We start from the raw sequence: 23,619 nt of genomic DNA, 5'->3' as shown, positions 1-23,619 counted from the left end.
TTCCATGCAGAACTTGGGGTGAAGAGGGGCTGGTGCTGGAGCTCTGTATTTATATGCAAATATACAGGGACTAGAGAGCAGCTGCTTCTGTGGCAAACTGGTATTTAAACCTGCCTAACTGAAAAAGGCAAATTAAAATGAAGCAATTTTTATTTTACTACTAATCCTCCGTCCTTTGAGGAAGAATGTCTCACCTGGGAAATGGAGCTGCACTATTTCCTTCAGCAGCTCAGCTCCTGGCCTTTCCCAGAGAACAGAGGTTCAGACTCAGAGCTGCTGAACTCTGGGTCAGCACACAACGTGCTTCTGTGTGCTGAAACACAGTTATCACTTCTGAAAGGAAAGGAAATCTCACCTCATTATAACATGGCCTATGGGTGCCAAATATTCATCTTGATATAATGAACTTCTTATTTTAATAGGCTTCATAAGCAGAAGAGAAAGCTCCAGAGAGACAGTGTGAAACATGGAGGTATTTAGTGCTGTCACTGGAATGAAGAGTCCTGGTGGATGTCTCAGGAACAGAGACCATTCCAGCCTGGAAAGAGACCTGAGCTGAGCTAAGGCCATCAGGTCCTGTTAACATCTCCTGATGTGCTGAGGAGAGCCATATGGAGAGTGTGCAGGCACAGGGTTCAAGCAGGGTGAGCTGTTCACAAAATAAATCACTTGTGGAAACAGGTAACACTTGCTGTAGTAGCTGCTGTTCAAGATGTGCTGCTGCTGGCAAGCAAATTCTTGAGGAGCACCTACCAATGATCCTCTCTGTTGTGTTTATCAAGCCAAAAAAACAGCCCAAGATTTCTCAATGGCTCTTAAAAGAGTGAAAGCTGAACCTTGGGCTGTTGATGTGCTGGTACACTGCAAAAATGTTTTCTCAGCAGACACGAGGAACACAGCAACTGGGGTCTAAGGTGATAAATCAGAAATTCAAGCAAAGGCTTCAGAGCTTAGAAAGAACTCAGAGATTTGGGGATGCAAAACCCAAGCAAAACAAGACAGATTTAAACTGGAACATTCTTCAGACATTCCGAGTCTTGTGCCAGTTTTGCATTTCCAGTGTGCCTGCAGTGGGATCCCAGTTTTCTGCCATGAAAACAGATGGAAATGAAGTGCAGTGCTGCTGGAGAGGCTGTGACCTATTGTATTTGCAGAGCCCCTCGTGGCAGGAATGATGAATCTCACTCCATGTTCTCAGAAGGCTGATTTATTATTTTATGATACTGTATTATATTAAAGAATGCTATACTAAACTATACTAAAGAATACAGAAAGGATACTTACACAATGCTAAAAAGATAATAATAAAAATTATTGGGACTCTCTCCTGAGTCCCAATACAGCTTGGCACTGATTTGCCAAAGAGAGAAAACAACCCACAGCAGAAACCAACAAAACAATCTCCAAACACATGGAGAAAACATGGTAAACAATCCTGTGGTAAACAATCTCCAAACACATTCCACATGTGAACACAACACAGGAGAAGCAAAATGAGATAAGAATTTGTTGTCCTTTTTCTCTGAGGCTTCTCAGCTTCCCAGGAGAAAAATCCTGGGCAAAGGTGTGTGGAAAGATGAAATAGGAAAGCCTTATAAATATGATTGCCTGGCAAAAGATTTTGAGAATATGGAAACTATAAGTGAGATTGAAATGAAAGCAGCTTTGAGATACCTTAGTTACTGAACAACTGGAAAACAATGGTGTGGCTGGCTGAAGGTAATGATCAAACAACACCCTCTGCTTGCAGGCAGCTCCAAGGGTCAGAGCAGACCATACTAGCTTGGCAGAAGGGCCCAAAGAGGAGTTTTTAGGGTTTAAAATGTAATACAATATGATAATGTAATGATTCTAATAGGGTGTATGTAAATGCTGTAGGATTTGTATCTTGTACTAGATTGGTTAGTGGGAATTAGAATATTCAGCACAGAAGAAGATTTATGGTATTATAACAGGAACCTCGCTCTCTTATCCTCTTTTACTCTTTACCTCTTCTACTCTCTCATTCTTTTTACCAGGCTCTTGCCTTCTCTCTCTTTACCCCTCTCTTTACTGCTCCACCTGTGGCTGGCAGCACCCAGGGTCTTTGCAATAACCCCAAGTTCCACAACCTGGCTGCAGAGATCTCTTGTCTCCATCTGTCCCAACCATCCTACCCCCGAGGCTCCTACAGAGGGGATTTTTCAGAGGATGTGAGTGCCCCAGTGCCCCCCTTGTGAGTGCCCCAGTGTCCCCCTTGTGAGTGCCCCAGTGCCCCACCTTGTGAGTGCCCAGTGCCCACCTTGTGAGTGCCCAGTGCCCCCCTTGTGAGTGCCCCAGTGCCCCCCCTGTGAGTGCCCCATGCCCACCTTGCCATCCTCAGTGTAGACGTTCTCGCTGTAGCCCTTGACGATGGTGCGGTCGATGAAGAGGCTCCTCATCACCACGATCACCTTCAGCACCTTCCCCAAGGTCACCTGGGAGGAGCAGGACAGGGACACAAACGAGCTGAGGGTGAGCTGATGGTGTCTGAATTCATAAAACCATCGAGTTAACAGCTTAAGTTGATGCAATTTCAGTTTTCAATATTTTATAGAGGGACCAAAATAAAAGATCTAAAAGCAGTGTGTGTTATGGGGAGGAGAGATGCTATAAAGTGCAGAACAAACAAACATTCATTTGCAACTGAAAATGTATGAGTTCACAGAATTCCCTTGTGCAGACATGACACTGCCAAGCAATTTTTTCCATTTTATTAACATCACAACTCAATAACTTGTCAAAAACAATGGGCAAATGTGATTATTTTCGATGAATTTGATATTCTCCAATATAAGTCCACTTAGAGAAAAACAATTTGAGAGAAGAATCGGACTCTCCTAATGCTGGCTTGTAAAAGCATACCATGAGTTTAATGGAAAACATTTTCTGTCCAATAAAAATGTAAAATTATTTCAAAGGAAACTACAGCTTAAAGTAAAAATGTTACATTTTCAAAGGTTTCATTTCCTTCTGTGAAAGTGTTAAAGTGCAAAGAATAAAACTAGTATAATGGAAAATATAGAGGGTCAGTCAGAGTATAACAACAGAAACAAGCCTAAATTATATTATTGACAAAAATGCAATAATGAAGGCATTTTAATCTAAAAATCAATTTACATTTCAAAGATGAAGTTGTACTTCAATACAGTTAAGATGTGTGTCTAACAAGGATCTTGTCTTTGTATTTTGTTATGCAGAGATTATTAGAGAGTTTTTCCTCACCCACAAAAGCATAAAACCAAGATAAAAAAGAAACAATTAGTTCATTTTAATATTTCCCAACTAGCAGCAGCTCATTTTCTGCCAGTGTTCCAACATTTCATCCTGTATGGATTAACACCCACTAAAACAAATGTGTTTTTACTGCTGACCTCAGCAGACAAATCCACACCTAAAGAAACCAGTCAATATGCACCTTTATTGATCTGTTGGATGTTATTCCTTTGTAACTTCTGTTAATGACTGCTGCCCATCACCTTGTTCCAACACCAGCAGCCTCAGCCTGAGCTGATTTAATCAAACCCTGGCCAGAACTGATGCCAAGAACAGGGAGAACTCCAGCAGGGAAGAGTCTGAACAACAGGGCAGGACAAATTCACAGCAAGAGAAAAGCCAGAGGAACGGGAAGGGGAGACAATGACAGCCATCAAGCAGACAGGCTGCCAGGCATAATGCTGCAAGAACATAAAAAGTGGGTCAGAAGAATGGGTAATTTGTGAAGAATAAAATGTGAAAGGCTGAAGGACAGGAAATTGTATCAGGGCCTGAGCCATGCAGACACCAGGAACCATGAACATGAATGGAAACACCAGGTTGTGCTATCAGGTGCTGTGAGTTTTGGTTTATCTTGCCAGGGTACTCTTAAACAAGGTCTGGTTGGTCCTCATAAACAAAAAACTGGCAGAGTTATTTCAGCACCTGGCACTGTATTAATTAAGTTAGAAATGCAGAGTCATTACCAGAGGTGCCCAAGCTATGATGCTGATCCCCCACTGGAATCACAGAGTTTTGTCATTGTTGCTAAGTGGAGGAAATGAATGAACTTTGAGAAAAGTTGCCAGCACATAAGGAGTTAACAGTCTTCAATTTATTTTTCTGCATTATTAAAACTGACACTTCAGTGGGATATTGGTCTGCTGAGAGAACAGACTCTTATTTATAACTTCACACTAGGCATCAACCATACACAACAAAATTAAAAGGAGGAAAAGAAGAAATTTTAAAGAAAAAGAAATCTTTATGGAAGAAGGAGAAGGCTGTCCTACAAACACCCAGACCCAGCTTTCTGTGTAATATTTCCTATCCCCACTGCCTTCACACACTTGAGCTGCTGCTCCCTTCTTTCCTCTTCCCATTGTGCATTCACAGCACCTCCCATTGCTGCCAGGTAGAAATAAATCTGAGGTTGAGCTGAAGCCTGTGTGGGATGTTCCTGAAAATCCTCAGAGTGAACAGTGGAACATAATACAGTGAAAAATCCTGTGTGTGGCACTCCAGCTTGCTGGAATGAACTCACTGCTGGCCTCAAACCTCCTCCCCACATGATTCACCTGCACAGATGCTCCTGCATTAGCTCCCTGCCCTTCTGCAGGTGATCTGACTTCACACCCACTTCCAGAATCCACCACAGCACTGCAATGTCACATCCTGCACAATGTCCAGGACAGGAGCTTGATCAGCCACTTGCCTGACCATAGAAATTCAGAATTCCTGTCTCCCACATGTGTAAGGAGCTGTGGAGACCCAGCTCTAGCTGGGTACCTCAGTGAGCTCCCTGAGAAAGGTCCTACAGCTGCACTCCCCCTTTACAGGGGCACCCAGGCACCCTGGAAATCCAAACTTTGCCTGGCTTGGTGCTTGGTTGCCTGAATGAACTCTTACAGTGCTCTGGTGCTGAAATAAAAAACCTCCCTCTTTTGTACCACTCTTGTTTTGACAAGAGATTGCTGCAGATTTCACTCTGGCTGGGAGAGAGATCGAGACATTGAGATGATTTCTGTAGCACTGTATCATTAGTTAAGTCTGACAGAAGCAGGGATTTTGTAAAAAGAGCAGCTCAGAGAAATTACAGTTCATGGTTTTGAGAGCACTGAAAGAATGAGGGTAGTAGTACAAAGAATGAACAACAGCCTGTCACCAGACTGGAGGATGCTGTGAGACGTGGAAGCCACAGCTCTGCTCCACAGCTCCTTTCAGGGTGAAGCACATTCCATATTGAACACACAGCAAATGCAACAGCTTTTATTTTTTCCTCCACTAATCAAGATTCATAACTATTTCCAGGGCTTAATGTTTTTGTTCAACTCTGCTGTATTTTACAAATGGTTTTTAGCAGACCATTTTATTCCAATCCCTGCTCAACCTGGCTGCTTGGAGGCCATGCTCAGAACAGATCTTGGTATGGAACACAATTTACACTCCCAGTCATGCAGCTGTGTCCCTACAGATCACCTGAAAGGAGGTAATAAAACACTAATGCCTTTGGTAAAGCAGTAATTTGATAGTTCTACTCCAAGCTCCAAAAGTGCAGATCTCTCCTGGAAATCCAGACTCACCCAGATGGTCCCTATTTAATGGGCACTGAAATGTCCCTGCATTTCCACAGGTACCAGTGAGAGAAATTTCCTTCCTTGTTCAGAAAAGATACCTTTCAATTGTGACAAAATGGCAACAATTTCCTTTCTAAGCCAAGTTTTCCTATTAAATTTCAACTTCTCCTGTCGATATCCTGTTAAGACAGCACTTGGCTTTTTAATATTTTGCCTGAAGGATATATGCCAACTCGTCCTTGATGTAGAAAATTTTAATTCAAATCAATACATGTACAAGGTCACTTTAAAATTCAATTAATATGAATGAAAAAATATGCCCCACAGTTCTGTCAGCTGAAAATGGAACAGCTGCAAGTTAAATACTTCTGTAGCTTCTGTTTTGGGCTGTGTAATAACAACATACTTCTAACTTCCTTTTAACTAAATTCAGACAGTTAAGTTATTCATAAATCCCCTGCTTCCTAAAATGGCAAGCCCAAGAAGAAGGTAGGACAGGCAGCTGATTGAAATCTGCAATATTATGCAGCTTTTCTGACAAAGACATATAAAATAAAAATCTTCTTGAAATATCCCAGTTTTAAAAATATTTTGTCTATCACCAAGATAAATCTCAAGGAGCATCTGACAGACACAGTATGCCAAGAAAGGGAGAGGGGGAAACAGAATAATCAGGGAGAATGACTTCGATAATTTCTTGTAAGACTGCTAAAAAAGTTCCCATTTAACACCAATTATAATTATAAAAGAAGAAAGTACCTTTCCAAGTAAGTCAAAATCAGGGTCCACATGAGTTTACAAAATGAAAAGGATCAGAATTAATTTACCATGCCAGAACTCTGCCTGGAGGAATCAGTTTGAATTCCCCCCCTTTAATTCTGCCTCCTCACTGAAAGTAGTATCAAGTGAAAAGCCCTTTTATCAACCATTTAAACAACACATTAACAAATGTTTTTTCTTAAAATTTATTTAAGTTTGGTATCAGGAAAATGTATGCTGACAACACTGAGCTCCCATACTTTGTGAAATGAAAAATTCCCAAAGCTGCAGATTTCCCCCCAGCATTCCAGGGAATTTGCTGCTGATTTGAGCTGCAGATGCTCTGCAATGCAGAGCTAAAAGAAAGAAAACATTCTTTTCAGTTAACATGGGCACCTCCCCACTTCTATAAAAAGGAGCACAAGTGTGTGTGTGGTTTTTATTCACCTCAGAAATCAGGCAACATCCAACCAGAGATGTAACCAAGCTACAGATTTCCAGCAAAAGGCCAGACACCTGCTCCTTGCCATGGAACCAGCCATAAGCTCAGCCTCCCACTCACAGATCCTTCTTACTAATCAGTACAATGCATGGAAATTGTATTTATATATGCTGGGAAAAAAAGGTTTTGCATTAAAAATAAAGTTTAAAAAAAAACCCCAACACACAGACTTTCAACTAGATATTTTTTTCCTCTCATTTTTTATTTTATGTCTCATCTGCTGCTGGTATGGCTGCTTTTCCCCTCACATGCTCATTATTCTTTAATGATGCCTATTTGTAAATAGCAAGATAAGATGCAATTAAGCCATTAGAGTCTAAATAAACAAACATACTAATTAGGTTCTTTACAAGGATTTCTTTTTTTATGCAAGGGCTGGAATTTACCTTTCATTAGTCTAACCTAATTGCAATAGTGCCTGATAAAAAGTCAACATAAATGAAGGACTTTAAATGCTTCCACCATATGAAGGATGAGCTGGCTCTTCTCCCTCACTAACATTCCCAGTTCTCTTAATAAGGCAAAAAATCTGGCACAGGAATTTTGTTCAAAGGTTCAAGGACAGATTTTGCCAGTGGCCATTCACACTGAGGGAACACTCACACCAGTCCAGCATTGCCACAGAGGATGAAATGGATTTTGTCTCTTTTTTTACTTTCTCAATTAAAGCACACCAGGAATTTTACAAGGATGAAAATGATGTGTGATTTGCCACAATATAAATCTATGGGAGTATCAGCACACACCTGAGAGCTTTGGGCACCTCAGCAAAGCTGAGGACATTTCTCACAAGTCTTTATCTACTTTTTTTCTATTTTTGTTCCCTTTTCCCAATGGAAATGACTCTTCCTCATCTTCCTCACTCTTCATTAGACAAGCAGAGCACACTTTTCAATTTACTTGCCAACCCTTGCTCATGCACTTTCAATTCAAGACATTCTTCCCCTGCCCACGTCACCTCAAACACTGACTTAATGCCCCTGAAATGCTGATTTTAATGCTTTTGAAATGCTGCTTCTCCATCTTAAGGCACAAACTTTGAAGCCATGGCAGTCACTGTGAGCTCAGGAGTGACTCCTTCAACACCAAAACCAAGCTGCTGCCTCCAAGGCATTAAATCCCTACATGAATATTCATCCTACAGCCCTAAAAATCAGGAGCCCAAGCCACCAAAGGTGACCAGCAGAGCTCCATCCCTCCCATGACCTGCCTGCTTTTATCCCTGAGCACTGCTCTCCTGATAAACCACCCAACAGGGAAGAAGGAAGGAAGGTTTACACTGCAAAGCACTTGGGAAATACGAAATTGTTTTGGAAATAACAGCACTGAATTGTTTCCAATCAATACAATATCAATACTGATTTTAAATCACTTTGCAAATTCCTCCCAGTGCTCCAACATCAGGGTCTCATGCACAGAAATCACTCTGGTGCCTTTCTTAATGGGCAAATAATAAATTTCAGCATCCATTTTCCCAACAAAAATAAGAATGGTTTTATGTAAAACACTAACAAACAACAATGAGACACAAGGAATTATTCAGTTTCAGAGAACAGATGTCTGGCCTGTTTGCAATTAATACAACCCACTGCCACACAACCAGCCTGCTGCAAGTGCTGGGAACAAGATCTGAAAGTTCAAATGCAAATGTGTCTGCTTTTAAGGAGAATGAATTAAACTCTATAAAAACCTGCTTCATATTTTTATATGACAGATCTATTAAAAGTCTAGGCAGCAATATAAATCTATAAAAAAATAATTTAAAAGCAAAAATTTGTAAGGTAACCTGGAAAGAAAAAAAATCATGATTTTTGACCTGAGTTTGGGAGAAACAATTCAGTTTTTTGGGTTGGAAGTTACTTACACATATCATTATGCATTAGAAACACAAATTACAGAAAACAGTTCCATTATCTGCAAAAAATATTTACCAGTGCTTGTAATTTCTGTAGTAGTTCTTTACAAATATTGAGGATAAAAAGAATTTAAAGACAAAATAGTTCCCAGATGTAGATAAGAAAATAAGCTTCTTCTCCAGGCAGGACTGGCTGGGTACATGGTGCTAAGGAACTCAGATTTCTCAGCTGGAAAAGCAGAGCTGAAGTTTACTGCCTTCTAAAATCTTTCAGTTATTAATGAATACATTGTACACAGGATTTGTTTTACACAAAAATATTCTGAATTTTGATAGTGGAAACAAGGTATGTGAAACAATCACAAAATTATTTGATTATTACAGCAGGGAAAATAATAGATCTAGGAATATGACTAATCATTCAAGACAAAAAAATCTAGGTATTTTCATTAATGAAAAATTAGTTAGTGTTTTCTTAATACACAAGATAAGGTTTATCTATTTACAATTCCTGGCATTTGACCAACAAAATCTCACAAAAAACCTTAAGGAATCCACATTTCCCTGTGCTGCTGCTGGAAATTAATTTTGCATTACACAGTTATTAGAGCTGATATAATTCTATGTTTAGTCTATTTTCTACATTGTGCTATTAAAAGATTAATTGGAAAATCACCGGTGAAGACTGGGATTAAACAGCACCTTGAAATGCCACAATAAAATCAGCTTTTAAAATCAGCTGAGGATCTCACACAGCTCTGAAAGGTTTCAATTATTTATGTGTTTGGCCTGTGTAGCATAAATCCAGACTAATGAGGTGCAATTGCTGTGGATAAATCTGAAGCATAAAAAACCTTCTCATTGTCTGGAGGCAGCAGTTCATTCTTCTCCCAGGAGTTTGCAGCTTCTGGTCAGGGAGAGCCCAGCTGAGCACCAGGGTTATTTGCCAGCAGAGCTTGATCAACAGGCTCACACAGCTCCTAATTATTACAGAATTCCAGAATTGTTGGGGTTGGAAGGGACTTCTGGAGATCATCTCATCCAAGGCTGGGTCAGCTGGAGCAGGTGACACAGGAACACACCCAGGAGGGTTTGGAATGTCTCAAAGAGGGAGATTCCATGTCCTCCCTGGGCTCCTCTTCCAGAGCTCTGCCAGCCTCCATGGAAAGAAGTTTATCCCAGAATATTCTGAGTTGGAAGGGACAATGATGATGATGACAATGATGATTCACAAGGATCAATGTGAATGGCCCAGAAGGAGATCAAACCCACAAACCTGGCATCACTGGCACCATGCCCTGACCAAGGGAGCTCATCTCAGGGCTCCTCCTCAGGCTGAAGTGAAACTTTTTGTGGTTTCTTTTAGTTTATGGCTGTAACTCCTTCTCCTGTCACTGGGCACCACTCAGGAGAGTCTGGTACTGACTTGACACCTCCTGGAGATACTGACAGGGATTCTGAGATCCCCTCTCAGCCCTCCCTTCTCCAGACTGACCTGGCCCAGCTCTGCAGTGTCTCCTTATCAGAGAGCTGCTCCAACCCCAAATCCTCTGGGTGCCCCCACAGGACCCTCTCCAGCAGCTCCTTGTTCTTCTTGAAGAGAAAGAAACCTTCTTGAAACTCAGCTGAATCTTGGTGGTGCAAGTCCCAACTCTAGAGCTAAGGACATCAAGATTTCCATGTGCACGTGAAGTTGTAGAGTCTGGGGCTGAAGTTTTCTCTCTTGGGTCTTTTTCCTAAAGATAACTTGTTTGGCCAAGGTTTCTTGAGTTTCAAAGAGTCTCCCAGACCTCCCTTCCCCTTCTTCCCCATCTCCCTCCAATCATTTACAGGTTTTTAAGATATGTATAGTGCTTACCAGTGCCTCTGAAGATGAATGCATGGCTTTTCTCTGGTAGATGGAGAAATTGTATTTAAAGATGCTGTAAAAACCAGACCTTTGCATCAAGGACCTTCCTAAGACACCAGGTGTGCTAGGAACACTCCAAGGATGAGCATGGTTGAGATTATCCAGTTAGTTAATTAACTCTGGGCAAACAGTTTGGCTGTGAAATATTTGGATAAAATGAGCATTATCTGGAGCCTTTGGCACTGAGGCAAACCACACTGCTGCAGGGGAGCAGCTCCAGCTGTAGCCTGGCCTAAGTTCAGAGTGAGAAATCACAAGTGCTGAAGAAACCTCCCTCCTTCTGGGGGAGGTGCTCTTCACACTGCCCATCCCTCAGCACCTTCTTCACTGAAGGATCTGTGGCTGCAAACAGCAAAAGCTTTTGTAGCAGTCAGGGCCAGATGGAAAGTGCCATATTGGCAACATCAACTGAGACAGATGGGGTAGAGGGAAAACCTGGCTAAAAGCAAAAAATGATAAACCCATCACACAATCACACACAAAAATACTTTAAAAACAATCTTTTTGATCTCTGATCCAAGGAAAATATGCACACCACTGGTTCAACACGGGGCTGGGATCTTGTAGGAACAAAAATGTCCTTGATTTAGAAAGCAACTGCCACATGGAACTCACTCTGTTACTGCTGCTGGTGAAATGCATTTCCTCTAGTTACCACCCAACCTTGTTCCTTGGCAGTCACATCCAAGATAATTTACCTTATTTCCTAATTGTGTCTGAGTCTTGAAAAACATCATCTATTTCCTGACCACTTCAAAAAGCCACCAAAAGTGGAAGGAACTTCAGTATGCAAAGAAGGGCTCCAGGAAAATGGAAAGCATTTCAAAGTAAGGAACAAAACCAAATATTTTTTAACAGCAAAATAGATAAAACACAAAGTCAGCTTAAGAGGAAATGCAGAAACTTCTAAGACTTAAAACTTCTTAAGACTGCACTGATGAATTCCATTCTTCTCTGGAATATATTTTTCCACTTGGTGAATCCAACAATTGCAGATTAAATGTTTTAATGCCAGCTGTTTATTTTAACCTCTGACTCAGTTAATCTCTTGTGAATTTGTGGCTGTTCAAAGAAAGTTAATAATGAGATGTTAGACAGTTGATTAATTAAAAAGAAATACAATTAAAATAATTTAAAATAATCACAGCAATAGTTGCTATAGGGAAATTTCCATGAGAAATGTGAGATGGAAAAAACTGAACTGGCCTCAGTTCCTTATCTGTGCATGTGGTGTATTTCTAGTTTTATTTAAAATTTGGCAAAATATGTGACTTCTGCCTTTCCCTAGAAGGAAATCAGCAGCCAGCTGCCACACCATGGACTCCTCTTCCACTCAAAGTCTTAGAGCTTTGAAGACTTCTTTTGCTGTAAGCACAACAGCTGCCTGTAAAAATGGATGTGAACAATAGGTTCCCCTGCAATGCAATCTTGCTTGGTCAGGCAGAAATAAGTCGAATGCATTGGACTTGTTTATCTCCAATCCAGCCTTTACTGCTCATTTACTTCAGAGGCAAATTCTCAACTGCATCATCTAACAGAAATTGAGTGACCCAAGAGCAATGTGAACAAATTTAAATCATATTGGTTTCCTTCTTCTTTTCTTCTTGACAACATTCTCTTCCTTCTTAATTATCATGATTAGGATTCACTCATTGCCAAGTCTGCCAAAAACCACAGTGAGTATTCGAATTTTCTGCTCATATTTCTACAATCACATTTAACAATAAAGCAACAGATCTTCTGTTTAAAGTGGAAATTGTTTTTATCACTGATGTGCCTAAGAGCAGGAAAGATGCTGCATTGCTGTGGCAAATGAAGAATGATGTTTCTGGGGAAAAAAAACCCTTTAATTCCCTGCATTTTTGGGACAGCAATTCAACCTGTGAAGTAAATCAACTCAAGGGATGGAAATTTCAGCTTACCAGAAGCATTGCAGAGGTTCCATTTGGCCGGGAGAGCTGGATGGACATTTCAGGGAACATCCTGTCAATCCGACTGATCACATCATCAACGTACCTACAGCCAAAGCACACAGCACCATCAGCACTGGGCTCTCACACACTCAAACTGTGCTTTAAAAAACCACTCATCCTGTTTAGGAATTAGCCTTTTAAAAATGATCCTTTTTAACCCTGTTTATGGGACTTTCCTGAATCAATTGATCTCTGATACCTGTGTATTTTAAAACCACATGCAAGCAATAACTCAAAAAGTTGTTGAGAAGAGGAAACAAACCAAAGCCCTCTGCAAGTTGTTTTGAAAATCAATTACCCTGCCCTTAAAAACATGCACTCTTAAATTTCAGTCCAAATCTGTCAGCTTCAAACTCCTGCCATGGTATTTCTATACTTTCTCCTCAGGAGGGTTGAAGGACACATGATTAAAATTACTCTTCCAGTGCAGGAATTCACAGGCTGTCATGTCCTTACTCTCTCTTTGATAAACTTAACAGATAAAGGTTTTATCAAAGTCTTTGGATAATTCTTAGGGATGTTTTTTTTTCCCCCTGAATCTTTCCAATTTATTTCATGCACTGGTGACTCTGAAATTGGCTGGTAAATTCCAGATGTTTCTTTGGAGCAATCAAACACAAAGGTAAAACAACCTCCTTTCTGCTGGGTGTAATCCCTGTTTCTGCAGGCCAAGGTGAGCTGGCACACAGTTGTTCTGCTCCCTGGGACCAAATTAAGAACTGACCTCCATTAACACTGAGAAGAGCCTGACAGAGACCTTGTTTCCCAGGACACATCACCCCAAGCCATGGACATGCCACTTCAGCCACACCTCTGGACACATTAAAATCCAAATATTTGCTTTTGCAGAGTTCCCAGGACAGTCTGTATCACCTGTGCACAGATCTGTCCCCATTTACAAACTCTGCAACTTGAGCAGATTCATGAATGAATTTGTAAATAAAACTGTTCTCATGCTAATCCACATATGTGCTCTGAAAAAAGAGACTTGGAAAATTGGTTGTCTGATTTAAATTAACAGTAAAACTCAAAAAAAAAAACCTCAAAAAAAAAAAAAAAGAAAAAAAGAAAGAAAAAAAAGCTAATTATTTCCCTTTAATCTGCTTAAACAAAGGAAAAAAAATGTTGAATTCTTGCTCTTCAAAGTAATTAATTTCTAATGTTAGTGCTAAAACCTCCTGATCAACAATGAGGTGCTATGCTCCAATTGCTACTTTGCAAAGGATTAAAACAATCAGAAAAAAATAAAATCAAATCAGGAAAGCTACACCTTCTTAGCTGGTAAAGTCAGCTTTTAAAAGTGACCAAAGAATGAAATGAGTTATGACAATTTTGCACAAAAACCTTAATCCACACTTGTCATTGTGCAGAAGAAAGTTCCCCCATTCACTGCAATGACTCATGAACACTTGCTGCTGCTAAGAAAAGCCAAAACCATCCAAAAGCCAAGAACTTCCTCAGCACTGGGAAAGAGGAGGCACATCAGACACTGCTCCAGGAGGAATCAACCACCCATGGACGGCACAAACCCAGCTCATTTCAAACACTGCTGAATCCCAGGCTGATTTCATCCAGCAGGAGAGTTTATACTGCTTCATAAATGCCTTTACTCCAGGCTCTGCAAATAATGAATCTCTTGCCTTTGGGGGACCAGGGATGACTGGCTGTGGTGCAGGCAAGGAGAGATTCTGGGGTTCTGAACACGTCGTGATGCAGATTTATGCATGGCTTAAGTTTTGCAATTTGCCAAGTTTTAGGTGAGAAGTTAAAACAAACAAAATAAGAAGTTATAGAAAACAAGACACTGGCATAGTCAATGCAATTAAGGAAGGAAAATTCAAGGAATTTTTAATCATGTGAACAACAGTTGGACGTGGGCACTTAATCTGCTTACGTCCTTCTGAAAATCCCAGTGGACATGTACACTCATCCTTTGAAAATGGGATCCAGGCTGGCTGCAGCTAATCAATTCTTCAAAGTCTTTCTTAGATAAGATTATTTTTAAATGTAAAACTTCTCTTGACCACGAAGCTTAAAATCTGACTCAAAGCCAACTGTCACCTTGTACCATGTGAGCAGTGTAAGGCAGAGCAGGGAATTCACAGGGTTGTGGAATCTTCCCTTTAAATGAAATCACACAGCAAAGCAGAAATCTCCTAATTTCCTTCTGAAAGCACTGAAAGGTGAGTTACTGAGACTTTTTGGGCTTGGATGCCTGGTAATTTTGCACCACTTTTCAGAGTTCAGTTGACAAAAGAAAGAAAACCACGTGCTGTAGGAAATGTGATGTTTTACTGTGGCAGCTTTGTCAGGACCATCACACAGGGAGTCTTTTCCTTCTCTTCTCCATCAATGGATATCAGAGAAGATCCCAGATCAACAGGAGAAAATGCACTGATGTGTGCAGCATTGTTTTGTGCCCCCAAGGCTTTTTTCAAGTAGCCATCAGGCCTTCCTGAGCACTCATCAGAACAAAGATTCTTCCAAAATTACATATATAATTACTCAATTAGCCTGAGTGTATTGTGCATTGGCTCAAATACAAAATGACAAACAACCTTATCTAAGGCAAAATTCTGTAGATTTGCCTTTCTGAGAGGACATCTGGTAAAACATCTTGTGAAGGGATGGACATGAGGAATCAGGTGCAGTGAACTACTGTGAAAGTGTAACTGGTGAAAATTCAGAGAAAACTGAGGACCTCATGTTAAAGAAGAGATAAAGTTCCCTCCTGAGGCTGTTTGGAAAGAGGGTCAGAGAAAAAGCTGCTGTCTGGAACTTATTTTGTAGAACTGAAATACATACATTTACTGCCAAAATAAGCACTTACAAAATTTACACATCTCTGTCCAGTTTTAGCTCAAAAATACGATAGCTCCTATTTATGTTACAGAACCTCTTGCCCAGTCTCTGAGAACCAAAGCACTTGAGGATGGAGAAAAGTCTAATTTTACTTTGCCAAAAAGCACTTCTGACGTCCTCTGCACATCTCAGTTTTCTCCTACATACAAAAGATGATGGTTGGAAGGAGCATTTACAAACCCAGAAGAAATAACGCAAAGTGGGGAAAAGCAAATGGCAATAGATTTGTTCAGACATTTGGCTTATTTTAATCTTAAAAAAAGAGAAATTAATGGAATTCTCAGAATTAAATACAAGCTGAAATTTCATGTCCTAGACCAGGCATTGTTCCACCTACAAAGGGCTGAAGAGAGTGTCTAGACAAATTCCCTATTGCTGCTTCTCCAGGATGCAAAGGTTGTTCAGAAAGGTCTGAAGCCAGACTGCAAAGGATTGTACCCAACAATCCCCATTTTACAGCACAGAATTTTAACTCTTAATAGACAGAATTTCATATTATGAACTATCCTAGGTCTCAAAAACATTTAACAACTTCTCATTGCAACATCCTGAGTTAGTCCCATTCTATTTAAAAAGATTTAAGTAACTTCATCAACACCTGCACCCTAATCCAGATCCCTGAACATCCTATTCAGAAAAGAACAACAGATTCAACCAACAGGTCTTCACCTCATCAAGTACTAAAACAATTTCCCCAATGTAATTTTACTGGTCTGGGAAGAAATTTTTAAGACATCTTCAACAGCAGGTTTGTACCAACTTCCCCCTCTCGTTTTTTCTTCTTCTTTCCTTCGTGACACAAGTTCATGATTTTTCAGGAGGTATTAAAATTGTATTTTAGATACAAAATCTTTACATTAAAAAATGCTAATACTGTCATTCAGGGGTTTGCATCTGAATGTGCAGAGCCAGCCAGTCCATCAGATGCTCTCAAAGGCTGTCAACACTATAAATCAGTATTTTTATTTTATTTTTTCCACAAACATGACAGATTATTACTACAAAAGTCAAAACAAATCTACTTCATGAACATCAGCAATGACTAAAATTAATTCAAAATATTACACTTCAAATGAAGCCTTGTTATGAACATGCAGGAAAAAAACTAGAATAAAGTAATAGAGATACTAGTTGAAAAATCTTTCTGCTGTTTTGCTAGTAAATGCACATATAAAATCCTTTAGTCCCTATTAGAGAAACAATGTCTGGTACATGCAGAAGACACCTTTGAAGCCATTTAGAAAATACTGTTTGGAAAGGCCTAATTATCTATGCAAAACACTAACTGAGAAGTTTCATGCTAAAACATCAGGTTGACAATGTAGAAGTAATTCAGGAACCATTTCTGTAGATAAATGGTCTTGTACCATCTCTTTGATTCACATAAAGGCCCCCCAAAAGACAGCAATATAGGAAAGGCATTCATTATAAATGCCTTTCAATTCCACACTGGACAGATGGCTTCGCTCTCTAATGTGACCTCTCTTTTTAATTTTTTTATTTTTACTGGATTAGATCCAGCAATCCAGTGTTAGTGTGATGTTTAACAGCTTAGACAAGACTTAAATAGCATTTTTCCCACACAGTGTTTCACTTGCATGCTGTTCTTTTTTCCACACAATACAGCAATTTAAAAATTAGAAATGTAGGTATTAATAATAATTTTCTTTTGAAAAAAAGGAAATTTTGCTAAGTTATCTTGGGAAGATGGAGATGAATAGAAAAGGTATAAAAATACACATTTGTAACATTAAAGAAGTTATTCTTTCCTATACACTTAGCAGAAAACACCACACATAAGACAAAAATAAACTCTACAATTCTGTCAAATCTGGATTCATGATATTTTGGAGAGCAACAGGGGAAACTCTCCACACATCCTCTCACTAGCACAGTATTTACTTGCTCACAGATTTTTTTTTTTTTTTTTTTTTTGGCTTTCAGTTAATATTTTCAACCCAGTTAATAATTTCTTTTCACATGTGTGATATTTCAGAAGCATGAGCTGGCCCTGCTGCACATGTTGGGTTGGTTGATGGAGGCATTGGGGGACAGCATTTGCCTGCACTTATTCCAAGACCTACAGAACAGCTATTTCTGGCAGGACCAAGACTCAATATCCAACTTAAACATTTTAGCAGCAGCAGAATTTAAAATATTATAGACTTTCAAAGAGATTTGATAGTTTTCAGCCAGCCTGATTGGAGAAATAGTATATTTTAACACATACAGGGTAATCACAGCTGTAGTGTGATTTATTCATCATGGAATTTAAGTTTTAATTTGATTCAGCTACCTGCTAGGCAAGTCTCTGCAGGTAGCAAATTCAAGTTGATAGAAAGCTTTTCAGAAGCATCAATTAACAACAGTTATTAAAACAGTGACCTCTGCCAGCTCTGGTGAGATGACACTTCCTGCTTGGATGGGCAATGAAGAGCGTGAAAAGAAATCCAACACCACTCACGCTGAGAGAGCAACTTCACATCTCAAGACTCAATCAGACAGCTGGCACCATCCCTGACATCTGTACAACAATCCTGCAAGTCTCTGCCTCCTCTCCCAGATTCTACAGGTTCTGTTGGGTTTTTTTTTAATGATTGTTAACACAGGCTCTTGCTTTTCACTTCTGCAGAACCTCTATAAGATGCTCATGGCTCCCGTGCTAAATTCTCTTGTTTTGAGCAACTTCTCCTCCAGCTATGGTTTCCCTGCCAGGCTGTTTTCTCATACAGTTGTTAACACCATCCACTTGTCCTTTCTGAACAAACTGCTTCAGCAGTTTCCTCTCTCTTCTCACCCAATTTCCAGATTTCTCATGGTGGAAGATTCCAGCCAGGAACTGTTGGCTCATGTTTCCCTTCCCTTCTCATCTGCACACTGTCTTGGTCTCTGCTACTCCTGCAATGCCTCTGCTCCTGCTGTAAAATCTTTATTCACTACACATCAGAAAGGAAAAATGTTCTTTCAAATAACTAACTGACTTCTCACTACCAGGAGGTGAGGTGAGGGCAGAAGGAGCAAATCTGAGTTGTGCACATTTCTTCAGTCTTGGGGCTAAACCACAGAATGAGCAGGAGGGAGACTCAGTACTGGAGAGTATGAATCCACAGGTGGGGGAAGAAGTCAGGATGTGTGGGCTGCAAGAATTGATTTGCTAAGAGACCCTGAACAAAGGTCCTATGGACCAAATATGCTAAAATTTTTGCCCAACTCCACTCCACCTTCAGAGAGTGGAAGCACTGAGAGATCCAAACCTGAGAGAAGGCAGACTTCCACTGATTCTTAAAAATCCTCCTGTTTTCAACTTTGCTATGGATGTTATTTTGGTCACAGAGGAATTATGCTTTATTACTGAGTGGATGTAAAAGATTAAGTTAAGTGCTTAAATAGTCTAGCAGTGTTTACATATAAACACAGGGTGGTCTGCTGCAAAAGCATATGCACACAGAGCTGTATCAAACACTCACCATCTGCACTTCTCACTCACAAAAGGCCAAACCTGGTACAGCACTTAAGGACACATGTGGAATCATTTGGACAGTTCTCCAGAAGCCAAGACAGAGTGTTTAAGGGTTGGATTTACAAAGACATTTAGAAACCTAAGGCTGTGATTCAACAATTTTCAGGCTGCAGCAGCAATAGTGACATAAGGCACTGACACATCCCCTCCTGCACAGCATTCAGCCCCCTCAGCTGTGCTGTGCTGGAGGAGCTGGAGCTCACAACTGAGCTGGCTTGAAAAAAAAAAGAAGTATTGGTTTAAATCTAAACCAGTTTCATGATCCAACTCTCTGTGTGGCTCCCAGTACAATTCCTGGCACTACACATCACAGGCCAGGACTGCTGCACACTGGGGTCAGTCTATTACAACAATAAAATATTGGTTTATGGTAAGATGTTGTTATTTAAGAGGCATTGTTTATACAGCAAACACAATTCAGAATTCTTCAGTGCCACCGTGAGTCCACTGCTAAGTGATGTGGTGCAGACCTGCCTGGAATGTCCTCAAAGGTCTGAGCTGCCAGTGATGGCACAAATGAACACAGGCTCTCCTGCTGAAAGCCTCTGGAATGCAAACCTGCTGCTGAATCCAACAGTCTCTGGGCATCTGCACATTTACATTAAATATGAACAAACAGCTCTGTAACACACTCTGAAAACACACGTTGTCAGTGCACACTTTGCTTTTTAATACAGAGCAAAAAGGCATCTCTTCACAATGCTGAATTCCAGTGCACCACCTTAAAAAGCATAACTTTAATAAGGAAAACTTTAAGTTACAAATAGAAACCTTGCAGTCCAATTCCCAGGGCTATTTTATTATAGTATTGAAATAGCTTTCTTTGTACTTATGTGGAATGCTCTTCAAAATGTCTTTAATTCACAGCAGTAATCATGAGAGGAATATGGATATTAGAATGTGTGAAAACTGGTTAACAAAACAAGCATGCATCTACTTTACAGTCATCACCAGGATCCTGCCTGAGCCTGCACTGGTCTGTGTTTATGAAAAAGAAAAGCATTAACTCCTTTATACACACCTTGAGAGGAAAACCAGCCCTCCCATAACCATTCAGCATCAGTGGTAAAATAATTTCAGAACCAAAATCCCACAGCACAAAGGCATTGTTTATATTTCCACTTCATGAAACATGACGTTGCACCACAACAATAATAATATTGTTATTATTAACAATAAATGCTAAAAGGAGTAATTTTCAGAGGCCTGGGTAAGAATCAGAATTATTACATTAGTGTTTATCTACAAAGATGGTTCTTGAATTATTCCTAACTTTTCAAGCAATTTATGCTCCACCCATCAGCCTGAATTTTCACCTGCACACACATTTCCATACAGCAGAGCTGGGACAGAATTCCTCAGGAGAAACTCAAGCCAGAGTCCTTTAAAAAGGAAAACCAACATGTGCACACACACAGAGCTGTGCCCATGGTGTTCCCAAGGTGGGTGATGCCCCCACCCTCCCGGGGCTCACCTGGGGTTGCAGGGTCAGGGCTGGAGGTGAATCCCCCTCTCTGCACTCCCAGTCCTGCAGGGAGGGACAGGGGGTTCAGCTGCTGCTGATCCCAGGAAACAGCAGACCCTGCTTTGACAAGGGCCTCAAAGGAAGGCACAGAGTTCAGTCCTGCCTCGAGGAAATGTGAGGGGCTGGGATGGTTTCCTGGCCAGCCAGATTCCCAAGGGAAGTGAGTGGGGCTCTTTCCCATATCTGGGAAAGGCCCCACTGTGTGCCCTGACCCCCTGATGGGACCCTGACACCATGCACCACTCCCCACTGTCACTGAACCTGAGTTCAGCCTTCTCAAGCTAGAATTCATTATTTTACAACATGTTATTTTCAGCTCTGCTATTGAAGATTTACTGCAACAGCAAAGCCTTCTCACTCTCTTTCTTTGTGCTTTATTTCTCCCTCAACAGAGCAGAAATTACAGTACTTACCTCCTTTTATGAACAGCAACAGATGATGCATGATACCTATTATTTATTCTACACTTATGGGAAGCAGAGAGATTTTACCTTTGGGTGATGAACAGGAAACACAGGATGCTGTGCCCAGTCAGACTTTTTCACACACTGAGCTTGACCAGGCACTGTTGGCAGGAAGAGATCTTAGTGATCCCCTCTCTTAGGCACATCAACTCCCTGAACTTAGTGAAGGCATCACAAATTCCAGAGGCTGGGAGGAAGGAAGATTAGGGATCTACCCCTTTGGAGAATAGCTAATATATCAAAGCAGGAGGGCAGAGAAGACCATTTCATACACAGGAATAAAAATACATAGAGTTAGCATGTGAGCACTCAAATTTCAGGCCTCATCAATAGAGTTCAAACAGCCACTCCAAAAAAATCATCCACTTCAAGGTCTAGAGTTTTTGTTAAAATTATAAATTGTGGTAGAAACAGGCAAGTCTTAATATCACTAGTTCTAAGGGTACTTAAGATACTTGATATCAGCCTTTGAAGAGCCTTAAGATCAATTTGTTCTGTAATTAAGAGGGAAGCAAAGGTGAAGAAAAAAGCAGAAGAGATGAGATATAAATGTTGCACAGCCCACTGCAATTTATTACACAAGCTTTTACCCATTTCAACTTTTGTGATCACTTAGTTTTCTTGAGGGAATTTCATAATTAGTCCTGGTTTTGAGCTCTTCAGAATGATGATCTGACCAAGTACTTCGATCTGCCTGTGATACTACAGAGATAAAAATCTATCTTACAACTCAGAGGTTTATCAAAAGACTCCTTCAAGGTCATCTTCACACTTCAGTAGAAAAACTGGAGATAACAAGAACAATTAGGCATTTATAAACTCAAGACTCTCCCAGTACAAACATTTAGGAGAGAGAAGCCCTTCAAAACACTATTTTATAAAAAATATGCTTTCATCACTTCTTCCTCCAGCATGACAAGCTGTTCCTTAGGTTGAGATTTTTTATAGGGCTTATGGAAATTAATTGCGTGGCTTCTGCTGAAAGTCAGCGTGGGGGAGGAGGGCCAATTCCCTCGAGGAAACTCTCTGGGAAAAACTCTCCTTGAACAGGAAAGTTGGTTAAAGGAAAGGGCTCCTCATGGCTGTAACTCCTGGGCTTGGTGAGCACGGGGCAGACATGGCAGCAAAGTGACAGCAGGAATTCACTGCTCCTTTCTGGCCATTTCCCCTCTCCTGCAATCACATTCCCTCTCATTTGTTATTTCCACTCACACAAGGATCATGTGCAGCCCCAGCAGAGATCACACAGGTTTTAAGTTCACTGTGGCTTTTGAAATGTTGGAGCCTCTGAGCTGGAGTTTAAAGTCTTTCATGGGGCTGGGAGCTGGACTAAAGCCAAGTACCAGAGTAAGAAATACAGAAATTCAGAAGTGTATCCTGTAGCTGCACTGCTTGACATCACCTGCAGAGCTTCCCTAAAAAATAAAACCTAAGCTAGCATTAATGCCAAATATATCTAAAGTAGAATAAAGCCCTGCAAAATTACCATGTCTGGTGCAATCTGGGAGAAAAGCTCAGCCTACTAAAAAATAATATGATTCTGTTTATGTAGGCAGACTAAGAGAGGAAAGTGCCCAAGTGAAATCCAAGGAATGAAGATCTCCCAAGGTAAGCACAAATATTATCATTAACACTGCCTAACTTAGCTCCAAATGCATTTCCCAATCCTCTTCATGAATACTGAGCTCAAAACTTGTGAAGAGCAAATTCCTTTAAGGCATGTCAAGTTGGTTATTCAAAGTGAAGAAATTCCAAGTTGTCAGATAATTTCTAACAGTAAATAGATACAGATTAAAAAAAAAGGGTAGTCTATGCATCCACAGTCCTTTATTTAAAAACAAAGAAAAACTAAATCCTGTCTACTGTAATGTGACTGGTACAAAATAACCCACCTGTCCCAGGGTCTGCACTTGGCCAAAAGCCAGGGTTTGTACTCTGCCAAACATCTCCAAAGCTGCTAGAGAAGGGCCAATAAAACATTTCTTGCAGACCCTGCAGACAACACGAGCCTGCTGAACCCTTTCTGATCAGCAGCCCCAGTGTCTGGCCTGTCTGTCAATGCCAGTGGCTCTCAGCAGGGAGTGGTTTATTATTCTAATAAGATGCTCCAATGAAGAGAGGGTCAACTCTGAATCACTGCCATGAGAAGATTTAATTAGATTTTTACACTGACTAAAGACATTCCCTGCACACACACAAAATTTAAATATGGATATAAATGAAACTGTCTTTTAAAGCAAGGTTACTTTTGTTTTATTTATGTTTTAAATTCCCTGTTTCTGTTTTTCCTTTCCTTGAGATAGCTGTTAGCATTACACAGTTATAATGTCCAAGCTTAAAGGTTTCTTGTGAAAGAGTTCAATAATTTTCTGATTAAAAACTCTCTGGGCAAACCTGAAGTATTCCACCCAACATAGAGCTCTATAATTTCCTAGGAAAAGGTCTGAAAACCCATACCCAATTAAAAAATAGAAAAAACCCAACAAAACAACTCAAATTTCTTCATCAGGAAATAAAACCTGCAGAACACATTGATATTGAATACATGCTCATTATATACCAATGCATTATTGTTATTAATATGCTGGTTTAATTAAAAATATACTGGATAAAGAAGAGAAAGAGGCTCAGCTGTGCCTGATCCACACAGCTGCAAACTACCTGTATGAGCAGACAGAAT

General features: G+C 40.3%; 1 protein-coding gene across 1 annotated transcript in view; it reads right to left on the bottom strand.

Annotated features, from left to right (window-relative positions):
• Window positions 1-23,619, bottom strand: part of MED27 (mediator complex subunit 27) — an 84,081-nt gene that overhangs the window by 15,082 nt on the left and 45,380 nt on the right. The window contains exons 4-5 of the mRNA XM_009093404.4: window positions 12,518-12,611; window positions 2,349-2,456 (exon numbers count right to left, since the gene is read on the bottom strand). Coding sequence (XP_009091652.1) covers window positions 2,349-2,456; window positions 12,518-12,611 — 202 coding nt within the window. The remainder of the gene's footprint in view (window positions 1-2,348; window positions 2,457-12,517; window positions 12,612-23,619) is intronic.

Source organism: Serinus canaria, chromosome 17 (genome assembly GCF_022539315.1).
Source record: "Serinus canaria isolate serCan28SL12 chromosome 17, serCan2020, whole genome shotgun sequence".
Classification (NCBI taxonomy): domain Eukaryota; kingdom Metazoa; phylum Chordata; class Aves; order Passeriformes; family Fringillidae; genus Serinus; species Serinus canaria.
The sequence above is the reverse complement of the archived record's forward strand: the minus strand, read 5'-3'. Positions and strand labels throughout refer to the sequence as shown.